At 49.9% G+C, this 27,732-nt stretch overlaps 1 protein-coding gene across 1 annotated transcript in view; it reads right to left on the bottom strand.

Annotated features, from left to right (window-relative positions):
* Positions 1-4,015: 4,015 nt before the first annotated feature.
* Positions 4,016-27,732, bottom strand: part of LOC144174019 (CD9 antigen-like) — a 60,156-nt gene continuing 36,439 nt past the window's right edge. Inside the window, exons 3-7 of the mRNA XM_077702422.1 lie at positions 14,819-15,103; positions 12,646-12,744; positions 11,504-11,710; positions 11,185-11,268; positions 4,016-10,714 (exon numbers count right to left, since the gene is read on the bottom strand). Coding sequence (XP_077558548.1) covers positions 10,670-10,714; positions 11,185-11,268; positions 11,504-11,710; positions 12,646-12,744; positions 14,819-15,103 — 720 coding nt within the window. The 3' untranslated portion in view covers positions 4,016-10,669. The remainder of the gene's footprint in view (positions 10,715-11,184; positions 11,269-11,503; positions 11,711-12,645; positions 12,745-14,818; positions 15,104-27,732) is intronic.

Here is a 27,732-nt window from a genome sequence, read left to right as displayed (position 1 = left end):
TTTCAGAAGCCCTAGGATTTAAAGGTATCACAGGGGAAGTTAACTTCAAGGCTGTCGAGGGGACGAAAAGAAGATTATAATGCTGGTAGACAAAAAGCAGTGAGGGAAATATTGCCTAGGACAGTTACCACCTGTAACAGGGAAAAAAAGAAAGTATTTCGTGCCTAATAAGCTTTAGTGCCTGCCCTAAGCAGTGCTAGTATTAAACCAAAAGTGTAACACATAGTTATATTAGTCCTTTTTGCTAAGATGACATGTCATCCCCCCCGCTTCAAAGGGGAAACCAATAGCAATCATCATCATCATCATCATCATCAGCCTGCCGCGCGGCGCCTCGCTGTCGGTGACTCAACCTCGGCGGCTGCCAAGGGATCTTCATGTAGAGACATGTCATGACGAAGCCGATGCTGCAGCCGATACCTCCTCCCTACTCTCGCAGACTCAACGAGCGCCACTACAGCCGTCTCTCACAAACTCCGGAAAGAGCGTTGTGTGTCTGTACTATTTTCGGGCCGTGCGAACAGGAGCACTGGGAAAACCGCGCAGCCGTTACGGCTTCTGTGAATAAAACCCGCCCTGTCGGTGGATTGTTCAATTAGTTTTGCAGCAGCGAATCCGTGCTGTCGCTCTGTTCGAGCATAGCTGTAATCTCGCCCGTAAGGGTTATTGTTCCTGCATTGTTTTGGCTCATCTCTCGCCATGCAGTAAACCAGTTTTTGCCTTCGGCTTCTTGTCGTCATCACCAAGGCAGCAACATTTGCTGGTCGCTCTTCACCATGCTACCATGCCTGACGGAGGGGACGGAGCCCGGTTCGGGGTCGCCTTCCCGAATGTAGCACCGTCCATGTGCAATACAGCTCCGTTGGTTTTCCACCTTCGCAGAAAGGGGTGGCCTTGAATTCCTTAATGCGTAAGCATCTTTGCCGAGTACCCCAACGTAAACAGTGCAATGCTTTTTATGTTCCTCGAAGTACGTGCTTACGTGCTTTGAACGGGAGAACATAACTGCTTGCCCTGGCAATACTAATCGAAGGCAAAGCACTGTCGGGACGGTGTGCGAGGGGCGTGAGAGAAACGCCCAGTTGTGAGGGCTTCTAAAGCCGAAGTAGGGCGTGCGCATTGGGCAGAGCCTCGAGTGAAAGGGATGAGATACCACGCGCTCTTAAATACCCACCAATGGACCTTTCAGCAGTTTCTTTTTTTCTTTCAGACTATCAGGACGGGGTTTTAAAAGGAGATAATACGATGATTTGCAGTGCACAGTGAAATTGCCTTTGCGTCGTTTTGTCTTGAAACTAAGCAATGGTTTTGATGTTTCCGCGTGTTATTTCAATCTAGTTTTCAGCGTTCTACGTACTATACCTGTTTGTAACATAGTTTAGGAATAGGCGTCACAAAAATAACTATTCAACCCGGCTTCGTTGGTCTCTAGAAAAAATAAACATAATAATATTTCACATTCAACATCCACTTGAACAACACGGGGAAACTTAAATCATTTCATTCATCCACGGCGAGTTGATTGAACTCCGCAGGCGAAGAAGTTTTCAAGCATGCTTCGACGGCAGCCCATGTCTAGACTTCTTTACAGACATTCCTAATGACGTAATCAGATCATCGCATCGCTGATGCGGCACTTGTGACCGTTTTTATCGTTGACATTATTTCTAAAATGAGGAACCTCGGCTCTCATCGTCACTTCAAGGGGCTCAGTTATCCTGGGTCTTATACTTATGGCGGAGTTAGCCTATCCAACGCCAAACCCGTGTAAAAGCCTATTTGCACATTTTCGGGACCATCTAGACGACCACGTGTTTGTGTGAAGAAAATGCAATTTTCTTTCGCTTATCTTTTCACACCGAAGCCGGTGTTCTCTGCACGTGCCGTAGTTGACACCACGTGCTCTCCTCTCGCACAGTATGGGTACCTTCTCCCTCTGGCGCCTCATATTTTATCCGGGGAGCTGTTGTTGCTGGCCGTGATGTGTGCGGCGTCATCAAAAAATTCCCGCGCCTTCCCGCGAGGGGAACACGAGTAAATGCAGAGCATTGGGGGTCGTTAACGCCGCGTAAAGTCGCGTTAGGGTGGGTAGTTGGGTCATAGTTGCGTTGGTGTTGGTTTGGGGCAGAGAGAGGAGAGTGAAGTCGCGTTAGGGTGGAGCGAGCGTCAACCAAGGAAGGAAGGAGCAACGCAGTGACTGAAGCACGAGCGACTGCTAGCTGCTTTATATTTGCAGCGCGCGCAGTAGAGGGAGAGCAGTACGGGGGGGGGGGGGGGGGGGGAGAGCGCGCATGCGCAAGCAGCGCGCGCCCTTCCACGCCCCACCGCGCTGCTATCACACACCTGTTACGACGAGACCGCGACGGAGCGAACGGGCTGACTACGACGCATGCGCGCGCCAGCTGCTGTTGAGAGAGAGGAGGGAAGGAGGAGAGGCGCACCTGCTGCGGACGCGGAGCTTTGGACGCCGTCCGCCGCCGCAGGAAGAGGCGAGGCTAAGAAATGCTCTGCATTTAAAACCTCGGATCATAGTTACGCACGCCGTTTACCGGGCAGGTGAGCTCACGCTTTACGAGGAGCACCCGGCGTAGTCCAGGCTTGCGCGTGGTGCTCGCAAAAAGATACCAAGAAAACAGTTCACGTGCGTCCGTGGTTCAAGCGGGGAGCACGAGACAGCTCGCGCAACAGACGCCCAGTTCGCGAAGCCGGTTGCCGTTGGTTCTAGCGTTCCACTTAGGGAGAAAAGTGAAAGCCTGCGCACAAAACGGTCCGGCCCCGCCAGTTATTCGTGAGGAAGACGACGATCAAGATGGATATGAGTCATATGACGATGACTACTACATACTACCACAGTGAAAGGCGACGACGGAACATGTAGATAAACTATTTCAAACGTAATGCAATGCGGGGTGGTGTGTCCTGTAGTGCCTGCATTGAAAGAAATCCTCCAGCTTCGCTGTGGTTGAAGCCTCGTGCAAGCATCGCCAATTTTTTAATATAAGATAGCGTATATTGCCAGTAAAAAAAATGCCTTTTTAGCAATGCATTTGTGTCTAAAAGTGAAGCCAACATTAAGGTGAGCTAAGCAAGCTTGGTCTTTGTAAGCTGGCTTTCCCACAATGTGTACAGTGCAGTGAAGCCTACTTATCAAGAATATATAGCGAACGCGGCGGAAGAAGACCACCGACGACGATCGGGCCACGACGCCGAATACCGAGAGGCGGAGAACACAAGATGCCGGCGTGGCTACAATCCCGCTGAACGCTTCCCCGGCGCGACGGCGCTGTTTGAGCGGGAGTTTGTGGCCAACCAATAACCCACAGACAGCTCCGCCGGTCATCCACCTTCGCAGAGTGGAATGTCACGAAATGTTCAAGGGAGAAGCTCCTTAGGAGCTCGGGCTGTCGGCGTCTCATGTCGTCGTAGTATTATGTAGTCACGGTACTAAAACACCGGGACAATCGTTTTCCTACACCTCGAGCTAGAACACTTCGTGCTTCGAAGACGCGATACTTATAGCAAAGCTGTATACCTCTACCACTAAACGGTTTAATCTCCGTGGACAAAAATACAAAGGCCAATGATTACACTAATACACTGCGTACATCGCACCTCCCCAGGCTTCGCGTTAGGGGACATGGGCCGGGATTTTTTTCGCTGTACCTACTTGCGGTTTTCATCACTGCAACATTGTTTTCGGTTGTTTCACTACATGCTCTTCGATATGTTCACGCAGAGTTTTAAAATGGCACCGCTGGTGTATTTCGCTCATATGGTTCTAACCGATTAACTAGTTGGTGAGAAGCATAATCGCTCAGTCGCCTACCCATGTAAATTACTTCTATTTCATGTTTAGATGTTTCCCAATCAGAATGCGATCAGCTACCAGCTGTTATCGTGTTGAAGTTTTGTGTCCCCTGTGCTACCTTTTTACACAGAATGTATTTATGTATAGACGTTTTTGCTATGCGTCGCAGTTAACGGTCACTTGTAAGAAGTAAATCAGACACTTCGGGAAGGGAGGAAGTCTCGCATATTTTATTTTTAGGCATCTCTAAAACAGTCAACAGGCCACACAACGCATGATTTATGTATGAAACTAGATGTTAACCATAAACCACCTGTGGTTGAGCTTCACAACGTGATTTCGATTTTGAGAGGACGAGAAAAACAAAACAAAAACTCGGGGCTACTTCGTATACACATTACGCAAGCTTGATACATGCAACAACACTTCTACACACTGACGCCACAGTAATATTTTATGATAACAACAAGACAACGCCACAGTTATAGTATAATTAAATATGCAACATTGTGTAACCATGAAACTTTGTTTGAAAGTACTTCGTGCTTCCGTAGGAAGGCGTCAAAACAATCCCATTGAGGCGTTCCTTGTAGGTTGTCACACAGTTACATTTTGCTGCAGGTTTTCGCAGGTATAGTTTCCCGCCGACCCACAATACCAGAACTCGATATAGTCTCTAGCATAGCGCAGCGATTTGCGTCAAGATAGTTGGGCCTCCTCATTCGTTCGCACTCCCGTGCAATCCCTCCGCGGTGGGCGAAGCATCAGGACACAACAATTTACCAGTTAAATTTGCAGCCATGAACAGATTTTTTACCTCCGTGCAAATCAGACACTCGAGGCCTTCATTGCATTATCAGTCGAGCACCCATATGGCCGACGGATGCTTTGAACATGGCGGGCGCGTACCTTCCGAAATTATACATACAATTAGGGCTACCATCCGCATCTTGGAAGGAGGTACAGAACCCCCTGATATCGATAAACAAATCTGCGACGCAACAATATCCTCCGTAAATCCAAGGCAGCCCGATAAATTATAACTCGTGATAAATCATAAATCACCTCAACCGGAAGCCTACCTGCGTGTATAACAGAACCTCGGAATGGCATGATGTGGGAGTAAGACGAAAGCTTAATGATTTTATGTATATATACATATAGTTCAAGTTATTCGAAGCGGGTCTGTGATTACATGTACAGACCAGTTATACATCGCGGACTTGTAACATTACATTAACAGTAATGCGCCATTACTGCATACGCACCACGGACATGAAAATGCGTGGAAGATGTGTGACCATTCATGTGCTGATGCGTGTATATAGAAACTATGGGACCAGCTCGCGAGGGGTTACGACTCTCGGCGACTTACTTCTACGCAACGCGTTGGAGACGCGTTTATGAATGGCAGATGAGTGGATTGCGTAAAAGAGCGCACTGTTCCCACGTATACGCGACAGTAGCGCATTTCATCAGCTTGTTTAGAGTGTTGACTTTCACGGGGAAAAATTATACGGAAGCGCGTCAATTTAATGCGCCGTCCCGGAGCAGACTGGCACGCCATCTTGGGGCGATACGCGCTACGTACACGTAAACCGTGGCGGGTCGAATCAATGCAGTGAGCGAGAAAATGCGATGCGCTGCAATCGCGTTTATGCAAAGCCAGCTCTGTTGTGACTAGGCACCCGTACCGAGGGAAGACGAGGGCGCGTCTGCAGACAGAATCGGTCACACACGGGTCATGTTGAGGAAGCTCGCTTCGTGGGCGCTGTGGGCAGCCGAAAGACGGCACATTGGCATCAAGGAATTACCGGATAATAGCTTCACCTTCGCCCCGCTTTCCGCCAGTCTTTTTTTTTTTAACACGAAAGGGTTTTATTTCCAGATACACAAAGATTGCAATGACGTCATATCCGTCACGGAAGTGACGCCAGTTCAACGAAGCTAGCGGCCTGTAAAGGGTGCACCCCTGCACACAGGGTCTTCGTGCGGGGAAGCAACCTTTAGTACTGCGGAAAAGAAACCTTTGGTCTGCGGAAAAGAAACAAACTGTGGCACATAGTGTTGGAATGTGAGGGTATCCATCCAAATCTACATGAGGGAAATACTCGGCTTCCAGAAGCCCTAGGATTTAAGGGTAGCACAGAGGAAGTTAACTTCAAGGCTGTCGAGACCACGAAAAGAAGATTAGAATGCTGGTCGACGAAAAGCAGAAAGGGGAATATTGCCTAGGACAGTTACCACCTGTAACGAAAAAAAAGTATTTTGTGCCTAATAAGCTTTTTGTGCCTGCCCTAAGCAGCGCTAGTATTAAACCAAGGGTATAAAACATAGGTATATTAGTCCACTTTGGTAAGATGACATGTCATCACCCCGCTACAAAGGGGAAACCAATAGCAATAATAATCATCATCAGGATGATATACTTGTGGTTCTTTGTTTTCGGGTTTTATATTTTAACACGAAAGTGTTTTATGCCGGGATACACCAAGATTTCACTGACGTCATATCCGCCACAGAAATGACGCCGTACACCTTTGCCGAACCGACCCGCCAGCAGGACGTCGCTCACCAAGCACACCCACAATACAGCCGCTGACCCGCAAATCATGCTCAGCCGCAGATTTCGCTGCACATTTCACTTTCGTCTTTTACCGATTCCTATGACAGAGGAATCAACCACAGTTTTTTGTAGCAACCGTCAGCCTATGTGAACACAGCATAAGTTGGTAGCAGTGGGCAGTAGAAAAACAACTATTTTTTTTGCTGGGTAGACGTCGGCTCATTGTATTTAGATAAGCGTTTATTTGTTTATTTGTTTTTTTTTGCCGAAGGAGGGAGAGTGAGTTCCTGGAGCGTCCTGTCACAACAAGCAGTCTGTTGGTCAGTTCCGTCTGACGCCATCGTCAGAGAAATCGGACCGCTGGTGTTTCAGAGTATCCAGTGTAGCCGTATGTTCAGCGTAAGCAGGTGAGAACACTCTTTTCTCTCTTGGTGTAGCACAGCGCAGAATGACGACAGACTGAAAAGTACACAGGAGTGTGCAGGAAGAGGCCGTCCTGTGCACTTCTCGGCCCATCGTCGTTTTGCGCTGTTCTACACTTAGACGAGCACTAACCAACTTACCAGCTTCCCCTTTTGGTTGTTACTTTTCGAACATGCCGACTACGCAGCCACTTCCGCCGCCGATTGACCGAATGTGAAAAATGAACGAACCGAGTACATTTTTCTTCTGTGGGCCGTTTCGAATGCTGCGCACTGGCCGCGCGCGTTTTTATAAAGCAGATCTGGATGTTCCTCTCTATGAGTTCACTCACAGGACGCTGTTACATCACGTAGCTGACGAGGGAAGTTTTGAAGAAACAGTCTCAACAGCCCCGAACCGGAACATAGTTCACGAAATTCGGTCGTGACTTTCCCGTTTACTTTCTTTTCTTCAAGAGTAATGGCAAACGCGGCCTTGTAAAGTCGCACAGCGCCATATCACGTGCTCTTTGCAAACATTTGTATACAAGAACTGCATTATGGAGTATGCGTCTCGAGTTTTGCGGAGTAAACTGCCAAGCGCGCTTACCTCTGTCAGTAATCGAAGGCGTCAAGCAGGGCGTGATGAGAGCCCGCGTGAGGTATACATTTATGCGCCTTCAAACGACTGTCTACGCGTCATTGCTGCGGGAAAATCGTAGCATCCATGCACGCTGCGTTCTAATAAGTCATGCGGGTGAGAGTATTTTGTCCAGGAAGTAAGAGCCGGCCATTTTTCGTTCGCAGTTTATCTACATCACGCAGGGTTGTTGCCATTATCTAACGCCCCTTTTGACGTCGTACTCGCATCACGTCGGAGAGGCCTGCAGTGCAATGACGTCACTACCCGCTTGATCCTGACTTCGTCTCTCCAAGGACAATCAGTTAAGCGCAACTTGAGGAGGAAAACTGCTGTTGGCCGATTCGGGCATCAGCTTTTAACGCGAGCTCAGCCTTAACCTCACACCAATGCGCGAAAATCTCCTGCAGTCATTTGAGACTCAACCGCGGCTGGCGATGGGTCGTCGCTCCGGAAAAAAAAAATACTTCTCTCTCTTTGTGCGAAGGGATGTGGGTACCAGCATTTCCTTTTTCGGCAGTGATGTGTACCCAGTGCCCTGCTGACGGTGCTCTTGACTGTTAAACAGAACGAAAGCGGGCTTGGCTGCCGCCATGTCCGACGGCGTGAGAGGCAATGCGGAAGGACGGCCCATTTCGTTCATTAGTTTTCGGGGCCGTGTTCAGCGGAGTTTTGACGCGCTAAGGCTCATTGGTCCACATTATAGGGGCACCGTGATTTGTTCATCCGTTATTTCTTGCTGTTTCTTTTTCGTTGCAGTTCCGCGTATGGCATATCCCAATCTGACAAATCCCAATCTGGGGCATTTTATCTGACGATAGTATCGAACAATGTTACCGACGGCTGATGACACCACTGGCTTCGAAAAGAGCTCGAAAGGCATCCGTGCACTTTTCGAGGCGGGATCTTGCCTTGAGCAGTTAGCGAGACCGTAGTTCTGCGCTCCCTTTAACAGTCTAGTCACCGTTGCACAACGCTTGACATGTGCTTGAGGCAGTGTTTAGCTCAGTTCGCATCAATCAGCGTATGATCGCCGGCACTTGGGGGTCACAATTACACAAGAAGGGCTTGAGTTCGGGCTGAGTGGTATACGACAACTAAGTTTTCCGAGCGCACGAAAAAAGACAGGGGCACATGCATGGAGACAGGGGCACTTACTTTCCTGCTTCCCCCTGCCTGCATCCTCTCGTCTTTTTTTTTCATGTGCTTGGAAAACGTGTTTTGCAATTACAAGTTGCACACAGAAGCAAACGTAGAGATCGCTTAAATGGAAGAATTCTCGCCCAATTAACTTTTGCAAACTTCGCTCTAAAGTGCAATAATATCTATAGTGACTGGTGCGTCACTATAGATATTTTTATATCTATAGAACATCTATAGAATATCTATAGAATAATATCTATAGACTGGTGCGTCAAAATGTTTTCCCCGTCGGCTTCGCCTGTTTGCCCGATTCGAGAGAGAAGCCAGAGCTTAAGTTACGCAACATGGCGAGTATACAACAGAATCACGACTACACAACAGCACCCACAGACCACTGACAAGCTTGTCGGATGATACCGTGTTTGTTCTGGCATAACGTTGTCACAGTTCACTTAGCTGAGGGTTTTAACTACAAATACGCGCTCTGCGAGCTGGAAATGCACAGTAAGCGTCTCTGTACATTTAGTGGCAAAATGTAGAGCGCTGCCGAGGTGATTACAGAGCTACAATCGCGCACAACAGACTCGTCGCCATGACTTGGCGACCTTGCGCAGGACAACAGCGAATGGGCGAAGCGGCGTCAACAAAATACATATAAGAGCGCTTTTCTACCCCCGCAAGGCGCTCGCAGGAGGCTAACACCGAAACTGTGATACATCAAAAATACCGCCATAAAGGAAAATAAATGCATCTCTTTGTATTCTCGTATGTATGCACGAAGATGGTTTTTTTATGGGAGCTGAACCGCGGCAGGTGACACTGGGGAGCAGACATGACGGGGATGAGCACCTTTCATTCAACAGGAAACTATTGGCTGCTCGCGCCAGCAGCCTCTATAAGGGCACACGTATACTATATATGGACACGTTCCTTTCGTTCCAAGACTCGACTAGAGCTATTTGACGACCCTAGTGGCTGCATTCTTCCACTTTGTGTTCGCAAAGGACGATAACTCCGAAATCCGTTCTCTTCGGCGCAAACCCCCCGCAGTGGTACGTCGCTGCGAGAGAAACCTGCACGGCTTGTGTATGAAGACTGCACGGCCGCATTAAAGCCCTTCATTCTAGGCGCCTAAACTTGTGCGCACACCGATGCACGGCGTCACATAATCCCCAAATGCTAGCGCCCGATTCGGTAGGACCACGTCAAATAGAAACAGCTCGAGCGAGGCGACTTCAGAGAAGAAGAGAGGGAATGTATAAGTGGGGCTCAACTGTCGGTACAATGAGATGTGCTTATCTGGAATAATTAAAGCTACACGATTGAGTTCCCTTTGATCGTAATACGACGCTCTCTTTTTTTGTGGTGAAGGGGGTGCGGAGGAGAATGCTGCCTCTGGGGCAGCTGGTGAGCACGATGACCGCGCTACGTGCGGCGTCACCCTCCCATTACTACCTAAAAACAACAGGGGGATGGGACACCGATGCAGAGAAAGAGACGAGAAGAGGGGGGTGAAAGACAGCGAAGGTGCGCTTCCAAGTAAACAATATGAGTGGCGCCTCGCCACAATTCTTTTTTATCCTACCGACGAGTCAAAGAATGACATACGAACCAGAATGTGCCGGTAAGCCAGATTCACGTAATTTCTGTCTATTCACTCAAGCTGAGGGCACGCTTTGAGCCGGAATCGCCTCAGCGTCTGTCTTCTTACGTAAATCGTGGGATGGTCGTGACTGGGCAGGGCAAGCGCTTCGCGGGCCTCGTGCTGCTCAAAGCGGGCACGCGAGATTTAGTGCCCCGAGGATTCGGTACGGGGGCAGAAGCCGGGCACAGAAAACAGCGTCCAATAGGGGCGGATGGGCCTCGGACTCTGGCACACAACAGCTCGAGCTCGCCCCTTTGTGCGGACAGGGCCAGACAGCATGGTCGGTTCCTCCCGCTGCGAGCGAACCCCTCGGGGGGTTCTGGGCACCATCATGTGGCCCCGAAGTCGGCCTGGACGCCGAGAGGCCCGGCCGAGCGACCGGCAGAGCAACGATCAACGCTCGGCAGCCGGCTCCCGCCGGGCGCCCGAAGCAGCCAGCCGTGACCCGGTGCTGCCACCCGGCCGGCTACACTTCCTTGCACATGCAGATGGAGAAGATCATGCCGATTATCTGCACGAGAAGGCGGGTGGTGAGATGACGGTTAACACTCACTGGACGGACACGCGAATCAAAGCTGTTTCCGGCAGGCGCAATATACGATATGAGGGAACGAACAAAACCCGGAAGGCCAGGGGCATACTATTTGAACGGGCACCGTGAAAGCTGCACGATGAGAGTTTCCCGTACTGGCATATAGCCACGATGTTATAAGAATGCACACGCACGTATGGGAAGAAACATTCATGGCCAATTACACTGGATCACGGCGACTTCATCAAAAGAAAACGGCAAACTTGGCTTCATTCTGTAGGATCACAGGCTTGAGTAACGAGGTTTGTCGGGGCACCGCGCTGAGGAATCGCATATTTTCGCCCCATTTGAATGCATGTGCACTCAGTTACGTGGGCAAATATAAGCGACAGGTCAGGAAATGAAGAGACAGGAACTGCGTGATGTATACGCAACGTTCGACTACTTACTTGTAGGCCAGCAATTCCACAGCCTGCAGCGATGAGCATTGAACTTTCGTGCTTCACAAATTCCTCCAAGGCGCTCAGACAGCCCTGAAAATCAATCAATCAATCAATCAATCAATCAATCAATCAATCAATCAATCAATCAATCAATCAATCAATCAATCAATCAATCAATCAATCAATCAATCAATCAATCAATCAATCAATCTAGCAAAACCGAGTTTCGTTGTGGTGGCCCCGAGCGTGCAAGCCCACCCCCGCTGCGAGGACGCGCTCCCCTCTTGGAGTACGTCAGCAAGCGGCCAATAAGACAGACACGCACCCGTCCGTGCCTGTAGGCGTTCTGCTTCATGTCGGTGTTCTGGCAGAGCGTCTCGTTGAAGGGCCGCGGGTTCTTGTGCGAGTCCGGCTCCCCCTCGTCGCGCAGCCGGCAGCACGTCTTGCTCACGTTGTCCCCGCGCCCGATATTCTCCACCTTCCACGCGCTCTCCGCGTAGTCGCTCGGCCCGGACACTCCGCAGCACAGCATCTGCACGCACGCACGACACGCAGCGGTGAAACAAGCTTTCACAAACACGTACGCACTGACGCCAAAGATCTGGCCCACGCGCTCGTCCATTGGGCCAACTATTTTGCGTCCGAGGATGAAGGAAAAACAAACAAGGCCGTAGTAAGCTGCCTGCTTCGTTTGTTGACGCAGCGGTATGCCGAGTGTATCGCGCAGTACAGAGGCCAAGTAGAGCGGTTCACAGGGTGGAGATGGCGGAAGAAGGGGTTTCATGAGGGCGCTGCTTTTTCAAACTCACTCGTACGTCTATAGCTTTGGGAACTTGGCCGCACTTTCCCATTTGTGCTCGCGAGCCTGATCGAACAGAATGTCTGTTTGTACCTTGTACTTCTTTTCTTAGGGTGCCTTCAGCTATAAACTGCGGTCTGTGTATACCTTCCGATCGCTTGTCTTTTCTTTTTTTTTCCCTTGCTGTCAGCCGTACCTTCGATAAAAAATACCATTTTTCATATATCGTGACCTGCACGGTTAAAATAACGCAATAAGCCTTGAGGCTATTAAATAAACGAACAAACAACAACAACAAATAACGCAATAGTAGCTCAAGAGTTGGGATTGGAAGCTTCTCGGTTTTTCGGTGCATCACAGAGTAGACAGGCTTCCTACTCATGTTTCTCTTCACTAAACTCTGGAGCAACGTGATAACAATGCGCTGCGTGACCTCTCGCTGTCAACATCACCAGCCAGCGTACAAACGTGTCACATCGCCCCCTACAGATCCCGCGGGGGGGTCATCTTGGAGAGAGGCACCCAGCTTACAAAAGAAGGTTTACTCAGAACAAGCGCCGTACACGATAGCCTCGGTAAGGATGTGAATAGTATTTTGCGCAAGCAGTCACGATTGGTTGCTATGGAGCATCTACGCGACGACTGCGGACCGGCTCGCGCCAACTCACCTTGGCCTGCGCCCAGTCGAAAGCAGTCGTGACGTGGGTCTTCTTTCCGTAGTCCTTCTTGAGAGCATTATTCAGGTTCTCCTTCATGTCGGCCAGTATCTGCATGGGCAGAAAAGCTCAAGGTTAACTTTTTTCAAGAAGTTGGAAAGATAATGGGATGCGACTACAGGCATGCAAGCGGTGAGGTTATTAATTCCCACACACGTATGCGCGCGCTGCGTGCGCACACACATACGCACGCACATGCAAACACGCACTCATACAGTGTTTGCGTGCGTATATATACAGCCATGCACCGAATAAGCAAAAACGGCGGGACGCCGAAGTAAAAATGCTTGTAGCGCAGAATAATCCAGAGAAGGCAATGAGGAACAGCGTAAAACACGAGGACTACCAGGTTACTGCCACGGCTCTTGTTTGAAATGGGTATAACAAATGGTTATCGCAAATGGTCGCGGCAGCAGTATTTCTGGCCATCAATGTGGCATGTCAGCTTTCCATGACTGCACAAATAGAACCTTATATATATACTTATGCGCTCCGTAAGAAGGGCGTATAACGTTAACGCACTTAAAACGACTTCGCGGTCGCGGGAGTGCAGCCGTTTCCCTTTATTTTAAGTTCCTGCGCAAACGTGCGTCACAGACGTGTACACTCGCTGCGGGCGTCAAGATTTCAGACGCAAGCCTCTGCTACAGCGCTGTCGAGTGGTATCTAGGCATTGTCGCAAGTTAGACCCATCTGCAAAGTGGCGGACAGGCGGCGCGAATCTCAACGTGCGAGACATACCGGAAGCTCGTGTCGGATGTGCTTAAACGGGGACCCTCCTCTCCGGCGGTGATCTTCCCTTTAAACATCGTGAAACAATGGTCCCAAGTTCCATACGACTACTTGAATGTGAATGAAACCTCTGTTCAGACTTCTTACTGTCGCGGGTAACTGCCCAAGGAGGCCATGTGCACTATCGATCGCGCTCCTAGTGTGCATGCGTATTGCGCAGAGGGAGCATTGCGCAGAGGGAGCATAGAAAAAACAAGAAAGCCTGCCAACTTCGTTCTTAGCTGTTCGGATTCCGCGTTTCTTTTTTTTTTTTTTCAAAAGCTGGAAGAAATACTGGGTTGTGTCTGACAAACAATTCGACGTCTCCATACCGAGGGTGCGTTTCCGTTACAAACGAGTACGCGCACGACTCTGATATTCCGCTCATCGCGTTGATGAGGAGCCGGATTAAACGCCGCTGTTTTTCAAGAGGATGAGCAGTGGGATCCCGCACCTTGTCATATACCTCATGAATCCTCATCGCGCTAATCAAGTTTACTAACTTATTTGAGAAAACATTGGTGAGGAGCGGGATAAAATTCCACTGCCCTTCACGAAGGGAAAATGGCATGAATCCTTGTTGTGCCCTATCACTTGAAGCGGAATGAGAACTTCATCTCCACATAGTTCCGGGGCCTTCTTACATGACTGGGCCCCTAATCATGGGGACTGGGATCACGATCCGGATTTCGCCAAAAGGAAGAGTAACATCCCGCTTTATTAAAGTGTGTACGTAACTCCTGCAGCGAGGAGTGGTAACATGCCAGCTTCTCGTACGCCCCGCACTCCAGTGAGGAGCGGGATGGAGTGGCACTGCCCAGCCCCGAATGGCGTCGTTTGGGTCCCTACACTATAATCCGGGTAATGTTCCTGCCCCTGCGTAGCCGCACTCCTCGGTACGATTTTCGCCAGCCATTTTCATCCCCTCTGTAGATTGCAAACAAAAGATTGCCACACTTGCTGGCTATGCAGAGAGACGAATTTGGTAATACCTACGAGTAAACCGCAGAAGTAAACAGCATGGAAAAAGCCGCGAAAAATTTATTACTTCCTATCACGATGAAAGTTGGTGTGATAGTCACGTTGAATGCCCTTGCTTTAAGGTATTTCCTTTTTTATTCATTCCCCCAAATCCCCCTGACATTACGTGCACGGTGAAGGCGGAATAAAAAAAAGGGTAGGCCTATTGATTCCCCTACCGATTATACGCCAACCCAGAACTATGACCGCCATGCGTTTGCTGACGCTATTGCCGTAAGCTGCGTCGTTTTGTCTTCTGCTGAGCTAGCTGCAGCACCGGCTCCTTCCTTCCCGCCATCATCGCGGATTCGTTCCCTGAGATAGTGGTTAGTACCTTGTCCTGGAAGATGAGCGCGAAGATGCCAATGGCGAGCTCGCAGGCGAGTATGACGAAGAGGAAGGCGAAGTACGCGCCCAGCAGGCACTTGCTCTCCTTGACGGCGCCGCAGCAGCCGAAGAAGCCGATGAGCAGCACCAGCAGGCCCGTGCCGATCAGGGCGTACGCCAGGTACTGGGGCAGCGCGTAGTTGTCGTCCACGCGGAACAGCCGGAACATCGTCGACCGGTGCTCGTCGATCAGCAGGAACGCGCCCAGGCCGATCAGCGCCAGACCCGACAGCTGCGCAGCGCAAGAAGAAAAGAAAACAGGTCTCTCTCTCTCTCTCTCTCTCTCTCTCTCTCTCTCTCTCTCTCTCTCTCTCTCTCTCTCTCTCTCTCTCTCTCTCTCTCTCTCTCTCTCGGGTACGCGCATACGCGTACGCCAGTGAATCTCTTGAAACCGCCGCATCGCAAGAGACGTCAAGAGATCTGACGAATACGGTACTAAGGGAAATACTCTCGCGAATCGGTCTAAGGCCTCCGAGCAGGCACAAAGATTTTCACATTCCTTTTATTCGACAGTTGAACGTTGTGTCTTAAGTGCTAAATATTTATAGTTAGGTTCAGTACTGCTTGTAATTGTTCCTCTTTCGCCTACATGGGTACATATGATTCAAACTCGAACGTACCCCAGAATTTTATTTGAATTGTCAGAAGCTTGAATTATCAGAACTTTCATGAATCTGACCTGGGGCAACATAATAATTTGTGTTGCAGTAAAAGATTCACCTATATTTAATAATACAATATTCACACGCAATACTGAAGTGCTATTCACGCTTTGAAAGGAAAAATCACCAATGGATTACTGCTTCGTCTTTGCATGAGAGTTCCAAACCCAGCAAGGGCAGCCAGTTTATTTCAAGGTTTTTCTGCACTGGTCAAGAAATTGCGGATCCAATCAACATGCTGAAAGGATGGTAATGTGCTGAAGCGACAAATTCAGCATATATTTTCCGACAAGGACAGGCAAAAGCAACGAATTAACCGAATATACTCAATGGAGTAGCTTCGATAAGGCGGCTTTAAAATACATTGAAAACATAGCGGGCCAACGGAAATTTTGAAATTTGTTTGAATTATCCGAGTTTGAATTATCGCGAGCCTACTGTATATGTGTTCGACTTGCGTTTTAAATGTACCTTTCTTGTACTTGACTTAGGCTCGTTTAAAGGCGTGTAGTAAATTGATACCTCGTTATCTACGTTGCTTCCGCTGTACCGAACAGCAACCCGTCATCCAGGGTGGAAGAGAATTTGTTCTTTAGTATACTGGGCCGAGTATACCTATAGGGACACTCAGCCCAGAGTGTGCCATAAGGACGCAGCCTAAACAATGGTTATCTATGCACGTTCACATCGACTTGTAGAATGGTTATGGTTGATTTTACTGACAACGCAGAAGGGCGAGGAGGAGTGGGAGATTATTGCGCGCTCCATCAGCCACCTGACTGCGGAGGATGAGCGTAACCTGATTTACGGTCTCAATTCTGGTTAAGGATCCACGCTAAATTAGATTCCTTCTCGTCTTTATTTTATCGCTTCGATCAAAATCCATCAACCTCTTGCTTTCATCCCGCTTGCAACTTTTTCCCCCCATACTTCACGTGATTGCGTTATGGAGGTGCCGACTTCCTGCCGATACAAACTGAAACAACAAAACGCTGTTCCAGCTTCGGGGAAGGGGGAGATTCGCTGTCGGCGAAGAACGAGGCCGAGTTACTGTCTCCGATCGCGCAAGTGAGACAATCTTGCAATTGCTGGGCACGGCAAGGGAGAGCGGGGGAGAGCAGCCGCAGCGAGGTTCTGCGGTGCAGGACGGAGGACGGCGGCAGCCTCGGCTTGCGTGCGTCTCCTTTCAGTGGGGCCGAAGAGCGTGCCAGAGGAGTTAACGCGTGAGCAGTCATGCGCGCTAATTGCCTCCTCGAGGAGGCCGTTCGCCGCTGGCCTGGTGCTCACTGCTCTCTTCGCTGGCAGAAGGTCTCCGTTCGCGACGGAGCCAGCTTTGAGATGGGATGTCCTGCTTGCACGTGTCAGGCGCGCTTTGTCGGCGGCCGCTCCATCTCGTGCGCGTTCACGTCACGAGTCTTCGGGCTATCACGGCGTTTCACGCTGCGCGCGTTTGAGGGACACCTCGGGTGCTTGGCGCGGCTTGCCGATGTAGGGCAGCGTCGCCGCGACAGTAAAAATGCTGGTCAGCCGCGGTGGTGTGTCGGTGACCAGCGCGGGGTGGTAAAGTGAACGCGATGTGGCGGGCTCGACTCCCGGCCGTGGCGGTCGTTTCTGTCGTGAAGACGAAAAACAAACAAACAAACAAACAAACAAAAAACGCCGCCGTGTCGAGACTTCAGCGTGAAACGAAAAATATTGGTTGGCATGGTGAAACGAGAAACGCTGGCTATATATGTCCCCCCGAAGCAGCGGAATCTAAAGCAAATACTTACATACACCAAAAGCAAATGAATCCAAAACTACCGTTTTGGGAATTGCGGCATCTGAAGTAAATGAGAGTGGAAACAATGTTCCTTAGAAGATCCAGCCAACCCCATACGCGTGGCAGACTGCAGTTCAACTGTTCGAGACATATCCACGGTGTAAATATTTTCGGAGGAAAGGCGCGAGGTTGACGACGCGCTGAAAGCAACAAAGTGAGCCGATCGGATAACTCGTTCAAGAGGGTCCCGGGACACTGGTCGTGAAGAAAAACAATGTGTCTATAAAATACAATTGATTCACTTTTATGAGAAAAAAAAATTATTGTGCTATTAGAGCCGCACAGCTAGGCGGGTGCTGCAGGGTTGTCGCACTGGCGGCCACTGGGCCATGAAATAGAGAGCAAAGAAACTATACCTTGATTGTCAAATGGTCTGTGCAATGCGAAATGGACGACCGAATTAAGGAGTGGGGGCATTGCCTGAAAATGCAGATAGGCTATAGCCTGCCGACATACTTTTCAGCGAAGCTAATGAGCGGTGATTCTGCTGCTCTTTTTTTTAACACGAAAGTGTTTTATACCTGTTTTATACCTGGGTTATAAGTGTTTTATACCTGGGTACACCAAGATTTCACTCACGTCATATCCGTCACGGAAATGACGCCACTACAACGAAGCAAGCGGTCTGTAAAGGGTGCACTCCTTCACACAGGGTCTTCTTGCGGGGAAGCAACCTTGAGCACTAAAGAGTATGTTATACTTACGGTTGTTCGTTTTCGGGTTTTATATTTTAACACGAAAGTGTTTTATGCCGAAATACACCAAGATTTCACTGACGTCATATTTGTCACGGAAATGACGCCAGCACACCTTTGCCGAAGCGACCCGCCAGCAGGACGTCGCTCGCTAAGCACACCCAGAAGAGAGTCGCCGACCCGCAAATCATGCTCAGCTGCAGATTTCGCTGCAGATTTCACTTTCTCGTTTTACCGATTCCTATGACAGAGGAATCGACCACATTTTTTAACGTTTAATACCTTCCATCAGAACTCAACCAGAAACCCTGTGTGTCGTTATGTAACGCTTTGTGTGTCACATTCGCGCCGCATACGAAAATGCTATTAATAAATGGAGCTGAGGCCTGCTTACTTTGACGTCAGATATATATCAAATCTGTTATATTGCCCATAAATATGTTTTCCAGCAATGCATTTTGATAGCAGCGAAGCGAAGGTGGCCGATTTTTTTTCTTCGAGCGAGTGAGTCATGTTAATGCGTAATTCGAATTAAAGGGGTTCGGTGTATAGCTTTTTATAGGTATACATGGAATTTATGCATATATTTATTTACCTACTTTCGCATCAGACTGCCTGTCGGGCGCTTCGACGCACCAACTGGCGGGCCCTGGGACGAGCAGTGCAGAAATTAAACGCACGTGTCGCGCGGCGCCGCGCCTGCTCACACCGGATGCACTAATGGCCACCACATGGGGTTGGACCCCCACGAAGGTCTCGCTTTTCCCCTTTCCTCGGGCCTCAGCGGCAAGAGGAATGGAAAATGAAGATGGGGAGACGCGGTCCGGGCGCAGGAGAGCTCGGCCCGTCGTCTTTGGGCTCCGCGCGAGTACTGTTTTTTAGTCGCCCGCCGGGATGTAAATAAATGTATAGTTTTTGCATCGGAAGCTGAGTTTGTCGGTTGAGGATACTCGGGGTCAGATCCTCAGCGCTACAGCGGCTTGGAGGAGAAGCCCCGGGGAAAAGAACATCACGAAGATAACTCTGCCTATAAGGCAGCTAGAAACATCATTTTCAGCAATGCATGTGTGTGTAGTTGTGAAGTCGGCTTTAAAGGGGCTGAGCATATGGCACACTGTTTAATCATTTACTCGACACTTCCCACTTGTTTTTTTCTGCAATTTTTAACAGCGGAGCTGTTTAAGCTTGCGTGCCATCCGTGCTTGGCGTCGCTCGAAATTCGGTGCAGCGAAGTGGAGAGGAGGAAAATGCCAGGCCAAGAAGTGTGAGGGAAAGATGCAAGGGGGCAAGGAGCCGACGAGCAGGTGCGGGGAGTCCGCGTCTCAAGGAAAAAAGAAAACGCTTCCTGCGGTCAGAATCGAACCTTGGCCCCTGGCGTTATGCAACCAGCGTCGACTCGGCCGATTGCGCTATCATCTCATTGGGAGCGCTTAGCACGCCCTTTGCATTCGTAAGGCATCGTTCAAGCAGCCGTTTTTCACTCCGTCACGTCACCGTCATGTCACCGTCTTCCGTCATGGGCGATGGTTTCTCGGGCGATTTCTCGCCGAAAACGGTACGACGGTGACGGGAAGCCGAGCTCTACGTTTCCGTTCCGTCAACGCGACGAGAAACGTAAAGAAAATGGTTTAGATTTTTACGTGCGCTTACTTTTCGCTAAACTTAGCCGTAAAAATTTGTCTTCTCATTGGCTAGTTTACCATGGGGACGTGCGGTGCCCCATGGTAAACTAGCCAATGAGAAGACAAATTTTTACGGCTAAGTTTAGCGAAAAGTAAGCGCACGTAAAAATCTAAGCCATTTTCTTTACGTTTCTGATTAAGCACGCTCAATTCAAGGCTAAACTGATCACTAGGCAGACGACCCTGTACTCTGACGGAAAGCTCCAGTACGAACGCTACTCCGTTTACGTCCGAGTCCGTCGCGGTTTTTTTGACGTGACGGTGCCGGGACGGAGAAGATGACGGCTGTGGGAATGAGGGCTAACGCGGGCGTTGGCTTTGGACTTTGGCTGCGTTGGAGTGAACTTTGGCTAAGGACATTGGCAGTTTGGAGTGCTGACTTTGATTTGACTCAGATAGCTCGGAGACGACCACCAGCTCCGCTTATTCCTCAGTCTTTGCATTCAATTGCGAAGGTGGCCGATTTTTTTTTTTTTCTTCAAGCGAGTGAGTCACGTTGATGCGTAATTTGAATTAAAGCAGTCATGAGACACGCTGTTCGCAGGTTAGCCTTGGATGCACCCGCTTTTAACACCGCTTACTCGAAAGTGCCGCGCCCAGACAAAACAGCCCCGCTTTGTTCGCCGCCTTATCGACATCATTCGCATATCGAAGCCGCGTGCAGCTTTGGGCAGTGCGTACACTCGCAGGCACGACGACCCCGATCGGCAATTTAGACAGCGCTAACGCGGCGTGGTTCGCTATCCCCGAACTCTTTATCACGAGACGTCGAACGCGCGCGCACATTCTCCGTAATCCTTGGCGCGTACGTGACGCAAGTCTCGAACAAACCGCTTCGGCCCGCCGCGTCTGGTCGGGGAGCCGCGCTGCGAGCTGCTCTCGGGTAAAAGCGCCGCTCCGCCGCCGCCGCCAGTATCGTTCTGTGGCGAGCAAGGCGATGCACGAAGGAGCACGGCGGCCCATTTTGCGCCGTGTCCGTGCCGTGACAGGAATATCGGGTCTCGGGACGCCAAGCGTGGCGCACACGCGCGGTAGCTGCGCGGTTTTGTAGGGGTAGCACCGCACTTGCGGCGCTGTGGGGGGTTTCGTGATTGTGATCTCGTGACCGATGCGAACGCCAGAACGGTATCTCCCTTAAGGCAAGGACTAAGTGCGCGGGATCCGAAGTTATTTTACAGCGAAGCTGTTTACCTCTGGCCCCCGTATGAATGAGCCGCATGCGTGTGCCCTCGTAGGGGGTTATCTGGACTGGGTAACGTCCGTATAGTAGACAGAAACGCCTTGCGGCCAAGCCAATTTTATCGCGAATGTTTTGCAAGAAACGGTCGTAACTTTTTTTGTTATAAAAACTACCCCAAAAACAATGATAATTGACCGCTAAGAAAATTAGACCTTTACTTAAAGTTTCGTCTACCTGTCATAATCAGGTATAGTTCCCAATTAAGTTGAATTACATTTGCCATTGAGCTCAGTGAGCGCAACCTGGCTGGCCATGCCGACTGCCCCCGCCAACTGCGCAACGTGAAATTTCGGCGACAAGCCGCTGCGGCTGACCGCCGTTGAATACGTGGTTAGCGCAAGGACAGCTAACGGGCCATGCGTAACAGCTGCGCAAGCGCACGTAAGCCCACGAGTGATGCCTGTGTGCGCTCATGCGAGATCACATGGTTTTACGGAAAACAAAGAAAGAAAGAAAGAAAGAAAGAAAGAAAGAAGGAAGGAAGGAAGGAAGGAAGGAAGGAAGGAAATAAAAAAAGGAAGGAAAGAGCGCCTCGTGTAGGTCGAATGACAGGGACAGCCAACCGAGCGTGTAACCACGACCTCTGTGGATTTTTTTTTTTCAGCCATGGGAAACATGCGTCGGTCTGAACAGAAACGCGCTTCAAAATTACGCGAGAACCATATGTACGCAGTGACGCGAGTCAGACACCAGAAGCAGCTGTCAGGCTTGTCTGCAGAAGAGACTGCATTCTTTTGAAGGTATGTTGGCGCGCTTCTTTGGACGACGCCGATCTCTTCGTAAAACCGGGGAACAAGCCTCTAGTTCGCGGAGTAGGCAGCGGCCACTCCCAGCGCAGTAGCGTAAGCCTGTGTCGTTTTGCGAAAAGGTTTCTCTGGTGTGAGTTAGCTAACTCATATTTTGTGCCGGCGGTGGTTTGAAGAGAGAGATAGAGAGAGATGTAGCGTAAGCATGTGTCGTTTTGCGAAAAGGTTTCTCTGGTGTGAGTTTGCTAACTCATATTTTGTGCCGGCGGTGGTTTGAAGAGAGAGAGAGAGAGAGAGAGAGAGAGAGAGAGAGAGAGAGAGAGAGAGAGAGAGAGAGAGAGAGAGAGAGAAGCGACCCTATGATGTACGAAACCGTCCGCTCCATGACCCATGCACACGAATGAGATGTCATGGACGCGCATGTCACGTGCATTGGCAACAGCTGTCGTTTTCGTTTCTTTAGTCACCGGGTGGCAAAAGTTGGCGATGTCAGCGAAGTGAAGCAAGCCTTCGATCGTTATACGCAGAAGTAGCACGAAACCCTGGTCGCCGCAAAAACGGGGACAATCTTCGAAAGATACAGCACTGGGGCCGCTCCTTCGACGCGTCGAATTCGAAAACATGCATGGGAGTGAGACCAACTCCCGCCGGCGGCGCGCAGCAAAGGGCGCGCGGTGCCGCCACTCAAGCCGCAGCGGCGAAAGGGACCGGATTCTCGAGGCCAGGCGGTGATTAGAGAATGAAAATAAGAAGCCAGCTGGAAGTAGGTGAGGTAGATTGAATGCGAAGCAAACAGGTATACGGCGTACACACACACACGTCGCACTGCACAGGATGGGAAGCCCGTTCTAGGCGAGCAGCAAACTGGTTTTCTGCGCGCACGAGACCGCGGGCCGTCCGCATCTCTGGCGCGCCGGTCGACCTGAATAACGGCGCGCTGCCCCTGTCCGCTCTGAAAACTCCGGAAACGGGCGAAAGTTACGCGTCCGCGCGCCTTTATCGCAGCAGTTCGCCGCGCCGCGCACAAGTCGAATGGGCTCCTTTCGCTCGTCACGGACGGCGTCTTCCTCTTCTTCGCGTGCGCTCTCTCATTTTATTCTGATCTGTACGCGCTGCAGTCGTCGCCGAGGCGCGTCACTCGGGCTCAAAAGGATGAGAAATGTAAACACTGAAACTGTTGGGGTGCATTTTGCGGTTCCTCTTCAGATGCTTGGGATTGCTTGGGTGGCAAGCGTATGCTGCTTACACCCCCTTCCCTTTTTTTTAAGTGCAGAGCACTTCAGGCGCTCGCCTAGTCGTCGTATAGCTCGCTCGCTAGACCCAAGTAGAGCAACAGCGCGTCCCGTGGTAACGCTGTCGTTCGCGGCGTACACCAGAAGCTTCGAAAGCCAAGCGGTTTATGTAGTCATAAGCGTTCGAAACTCGTGAACCGCTGGCGCTTGTCACACATCTCCCCGTTGTTCAGCGCAAAGAAAATAATAGGTACATTAGAGGCAAAATATACGTAATTAACCGGCAGCGCCGCGTTCCGTAAGTTAAGAAGCCTTCCGTTAGTTAAGAAGCCGTTAAGAAGTTAAGAAGAAGAAGAAGTTGGGTTGGTTTTTACGATAGTAAGCGAAAAAAGCGGCAGCGCAAGAAAACAATGGCGCGTTCGAAATGACGCAAAACACAGCTCCAGCATAGTGAATTAAAACAAGCACAAAAAGAACAGAACTCCCGCTGGCGCAGTTTCAGGCAGGGGGCGCGCGAGCACTACGACGGCGGGAAATTTGAAATGCATGGGGTGGTAGCAGTGAGCGGATAACGGCGGCACAGCCCATCATGGCGAATCACTGCTCTGCACTTCTGACAGCTTTCACATTGAGTGGAACGGTTTTAATTTTTTTCTGTGATGTTGCTGCTCTAAAAAATGGCCCCAACAGTAAGAAGCTGGAGCGATGCGGCCGCGCAGTGTTGGCATTTGTTTTAACGTGGTCGCAACAACCGCACGGCCGTTTTGGAGGCAATTGAAGGGACCAAATTCGCGGCGAGACTTCGCCATGTTCACGAAGCTCTAGTTTAACGTCGCAATCGAGCTAATAACCTGCGAGGAGGCAGCGAAGGACAGGCGACCTGCAGGCCTTTGTCGAGATTCGTTGGAGCTTAGCAAGCCATAGCGGGGGTAGCATATACCGAAGAGTGCGCTACGCCTCGCTGAACGTTCGAGAACAGCCTCCTGGCTCGACTCGGCGACGTGGGAAAATCAAGGCGGAAGTGGCGGCTCCCTCTGGTCTTTGAAAACGAGCTCACGCCGTAAAAACTATTCGCCGTACACAGCCCGCATTTAAATGCGTATATAACTTGCAAAGTTCATTGTCCTTGTCGAGCTGGTCTGTCCTGCAGCCGCGCATGTCGTTTTATTTTCCTGTCGCTGTGCGCACCCTAGTGAAGCGTTCCCTGTATACAAAATATTCGGAATACGGAATTCATGCGGAGTGTGACGCCCAGAGATGTAACTAAAGCAGATATTCTTTCCAAAAACAGGCAACCAAGTAATTTCACACAATAGGAACGCTTGCGTGTCTCTATATACAATAAAACGCAAAATCGTGCTCCGTGTGTTTTCCGTATACTCAAGATACTGAGTATACGGAAACCATACAAAGGATCAATTATATATACAGTCGAGCCCACATATAACGGCCCCACTTAGAACGAACTTTCGGTTATGACGAACAAAACCCGCGTGACCGTCAAAATGTACGTTATTTCAATGGCATAAAATCCCACGTACAACGAACGTCTTTGAGCCCTGCCGATCGGTTACAGCGAATGCCCGGTGCCGCGATGTGGGTTGAAATGACGGCCTCTGCCAAGCTCTGCCGGCGCAGGTCGCTTTCCCGAACCTCCTCGCAAGCAAACCGAGCAAATCGGGATTTTCCCGACTTCTGCCCAGGCAATGGCTGCCTACATCGGCTCAAGGTGCGGCACGGCATGGCTTTTAAGACGATTGTCGGCGAGGGGGCGTCCGCACCGCCAGTGACCAAGATGTTGCAGCGTGGCTTGAGAAAAACGGAGAAGTTATTTCAAGCTATGCGGAGCGCGACGTCTGTAACGCAGATGAAACTGCGTTATTTTACCAGATATTGCCGGATAAAACGCAGGCTATGAAAGGGGACACATGCACTGGCGGGAAGCATAGCAAAAGTGCGCGTCCCAGCACTCTTGTGCACTAACATGTGTGGCAGCGACCGGCACGTGCCTTTCGTCATCTTAAAATCGGAGAAGCCGTGTTGCATTAGGAGCTATGTATCCGTGCGCTACAGGCAGAACGCGAAGGCGTGGACATCGCGCAATTTATTCGTGGAGTGGCTGAGCGAGTTCGACCGCGTGACATGCAGAGGCAAGGCAGGCGCGTGCTGCTTGTGCTCGATAACTGCTCTGCGCACCACAGTGACCCCGCTGACGGCAGTGACCCCGCTTTTCCTGCCACCCAATACCACTTCGAAAGTGCAGCTGCTTGATTTGCGAATAATACGAGCCTTTAAGTATAGGCGCTGCGTTGTGGAGCGCTTGGTCATAGCTGTTGACCGCCCGGCAGCCAATTTGCCGTTTCGAGTTTCGCTGTATTCAGCTGTATAAATGGTGAAGGCTGCCTGGTCGGAGGTGACAGCCACTTGCGTGCGGAATTGTTTCCGCAGCCAGTCCGGCGGCGGTTTGTGGCAGCGAGTCAGCGACTCCGACATGAGGAAGGGAGGGGGGGATCACCTCGACTGGGATGATTTCGTTTGTGCCGATGAAGATGCTGACACTGCGGAACCGTGCACGGACGAGGGCATCGTTAATGAAGTGCGGGGCAAGAGCGATGCAGAGGAATCGGACGCGGACGACGACAAACTTCTGAGCCTGCGCCTATAAGCGCGCCTGTTGCAATGGGCTACATAAAGACATAAGCAACTTGTTTCCGCGAAGAAGAGCACGCGGCTGCTCTATATAAACTGGATACCGCCCTCATCAATTCTGCACTACAGAAATGAACAGCCATCACGGACTTGTTTGCGAAAAAATAAATTGTGCTTCGACTTCTGATTTGTTTTACTGTGGTACACTTACTACGAACTTCGGGATATAAGGAACGGAGGCCGCGTGACGCTCACGTTCACGCGGCCGTACTAAGAAAACATCACAATATCCTAATTCAAAGTGAACGCATAAAATGCATATTCCCCGAACCACCACGTGTTGTCTACCGGCGTAATAAGATTTTAGGCGACTTTCTTACTAACTCCCGCATCAACCTACCGGAAACTACTGGTTGCATGCCCTGTAATAAACCTCGATGTAAGGTATGCCGACACATGACCACTACACAGCGTGCCACCAGCACGGCTTCATACTACTATACGTAAATATAAAGGGTAACTTTAACTGTGACTCCGCTAATGTCGTATACGAGTGCACCGTTTGTAGGCACCAATATATCGGCCACACTGAAACGCCCGTCCGAATACGGTTCAATAATCACCGCTCTCATGCAAAAAGTTGCCCTTATTTGCCTCTGTCAAGACATGTGAACGGTCCCGGTCATGCATTTGAATATCTTAAAGAAACAATTTCAGAATCCGCTTTCAAAACCCAACACGACCGCGCAGGTTCGCGAATCTTATCGCATTTATAAGTTCGGGTCAGCGACGCTTGGAATTAATGAAAGTTATGGAAAGCTAACGGGCTTATCCCTCGATTAAAATTGGCGACCTCATAATTTTTATCACGGTGTTCATTAATCCTACCCTTGAGTTTCCCATCAAAATTCGCAGAAACTCTCCAAATACAGCAACGTTATTAGCCTAATGCGGCTCAACAATGCGATTTGTCCTTGGAAAGGGGGCCGCGTTCCCCCCACCATTTAGAAACGTCTAACCGTTTGTGATCTACAGACCCTACCTATTTCCTGTTCAGTTGCTATCTCCTGTGCAATTCTCTTTAGTGCACTGTATCTATACTGTTTACCTCCGCGGGGGGCCCACCCGAAACACAATCTTCGTACATGCCCGTATGGATCCGTCCGAACCAGTCTCCCCACCCACTGAATACCTTGTTGTATACTTTTCCCTTCCGTTTGAAACCGCGATTGCCCAGTCTTCCGCACTGTCTGAACTTGCAGCCCACGCCACGTACGTTGCCCCGTCGCGGTGCAACCTTGAGAACTGCCTTGTTAATACGACCCCTTTCTCTCTCGCTCCCTCTCTCCTTTCTCTTTTTTTTTGTTTTTGTTGTAACATAGGCATAGCCCGACTGCATGCCTACTCTCCGTTTCCGAAACATCTTCCACTCCTTCTCCCAGTTTTCTGCAAAGCTATATAAGAAATGTGTTCCAAATGTTTGTGACAGCAAAATCATGTAACTGTACTCTAATGAAGGCAAGTCCTGTTGCCGCTACGTGAGTAAACCTTCTTTGTTATTGTTTGTGCTGTGTATCCGACTCTTTACTTATACTATATATATATATATATATATATATATATATATATATATATATATATATATATATATATATATATATATATATAGGCAATAGAAGAAACGTCTCGAGGAGCCAGAAGACATATTTGAGAAAATGGTTGGCTCACGATTGAAAACAAAAACAGTGTTTTAGTGACGTTTCGACTGGAGGACCAGTTTTCATCGGAGTACTGAGTCGGAACGTCAGTAAAACGCTGTTCTTGTTTTTAATCGTGAGGTCAACCATTTACTCATATATATATATAGTCCGAGTGGCGCTGGCTACCACCCCCAAGTGCAGGAAACAAAAATACCTTAACATAAATACCCGAGAAAGTGCTGGGGAAACCGCCCCGCCGGTAGCGTAGTGGTTATCGCACCAGACCGGTGTTCTGGAGTTCGTGGGTTCGGATCCCACCCGGTGGGCATTTTTTCACCACTTTCTTTTCGACTCAAAAAATTCTTCATCTCTTTCTATGACCCACCACAACCCCCCCTTTGCTTTCCGAGGTTTTCTTGACTGCCAACCCTTA

The sequence above is a fragment of the Haemaphysalis longicornis genome, unplaced genomic scaffold, assembly GCF_048455015.1.
Source record: "Haemaphysalis longicornis isolate Haplotype H1 unplaced genomic scaffold, Haemaphysalis longicornis Haplotype H1 scaffold_3, whole genome shotgun sequence".
In the NCBI taxonomy this organism is placed as follows: domain Eukaryota; kingdom Metazoa; phylum Arthropoda; class Arachnida; order Ixodida; family Ixodidae; genus Haemaphysalis; species Haemaphysalis longicornis.
This window is presented reverse-complemented; position numbering and strand designations above follow the sequence as displayed.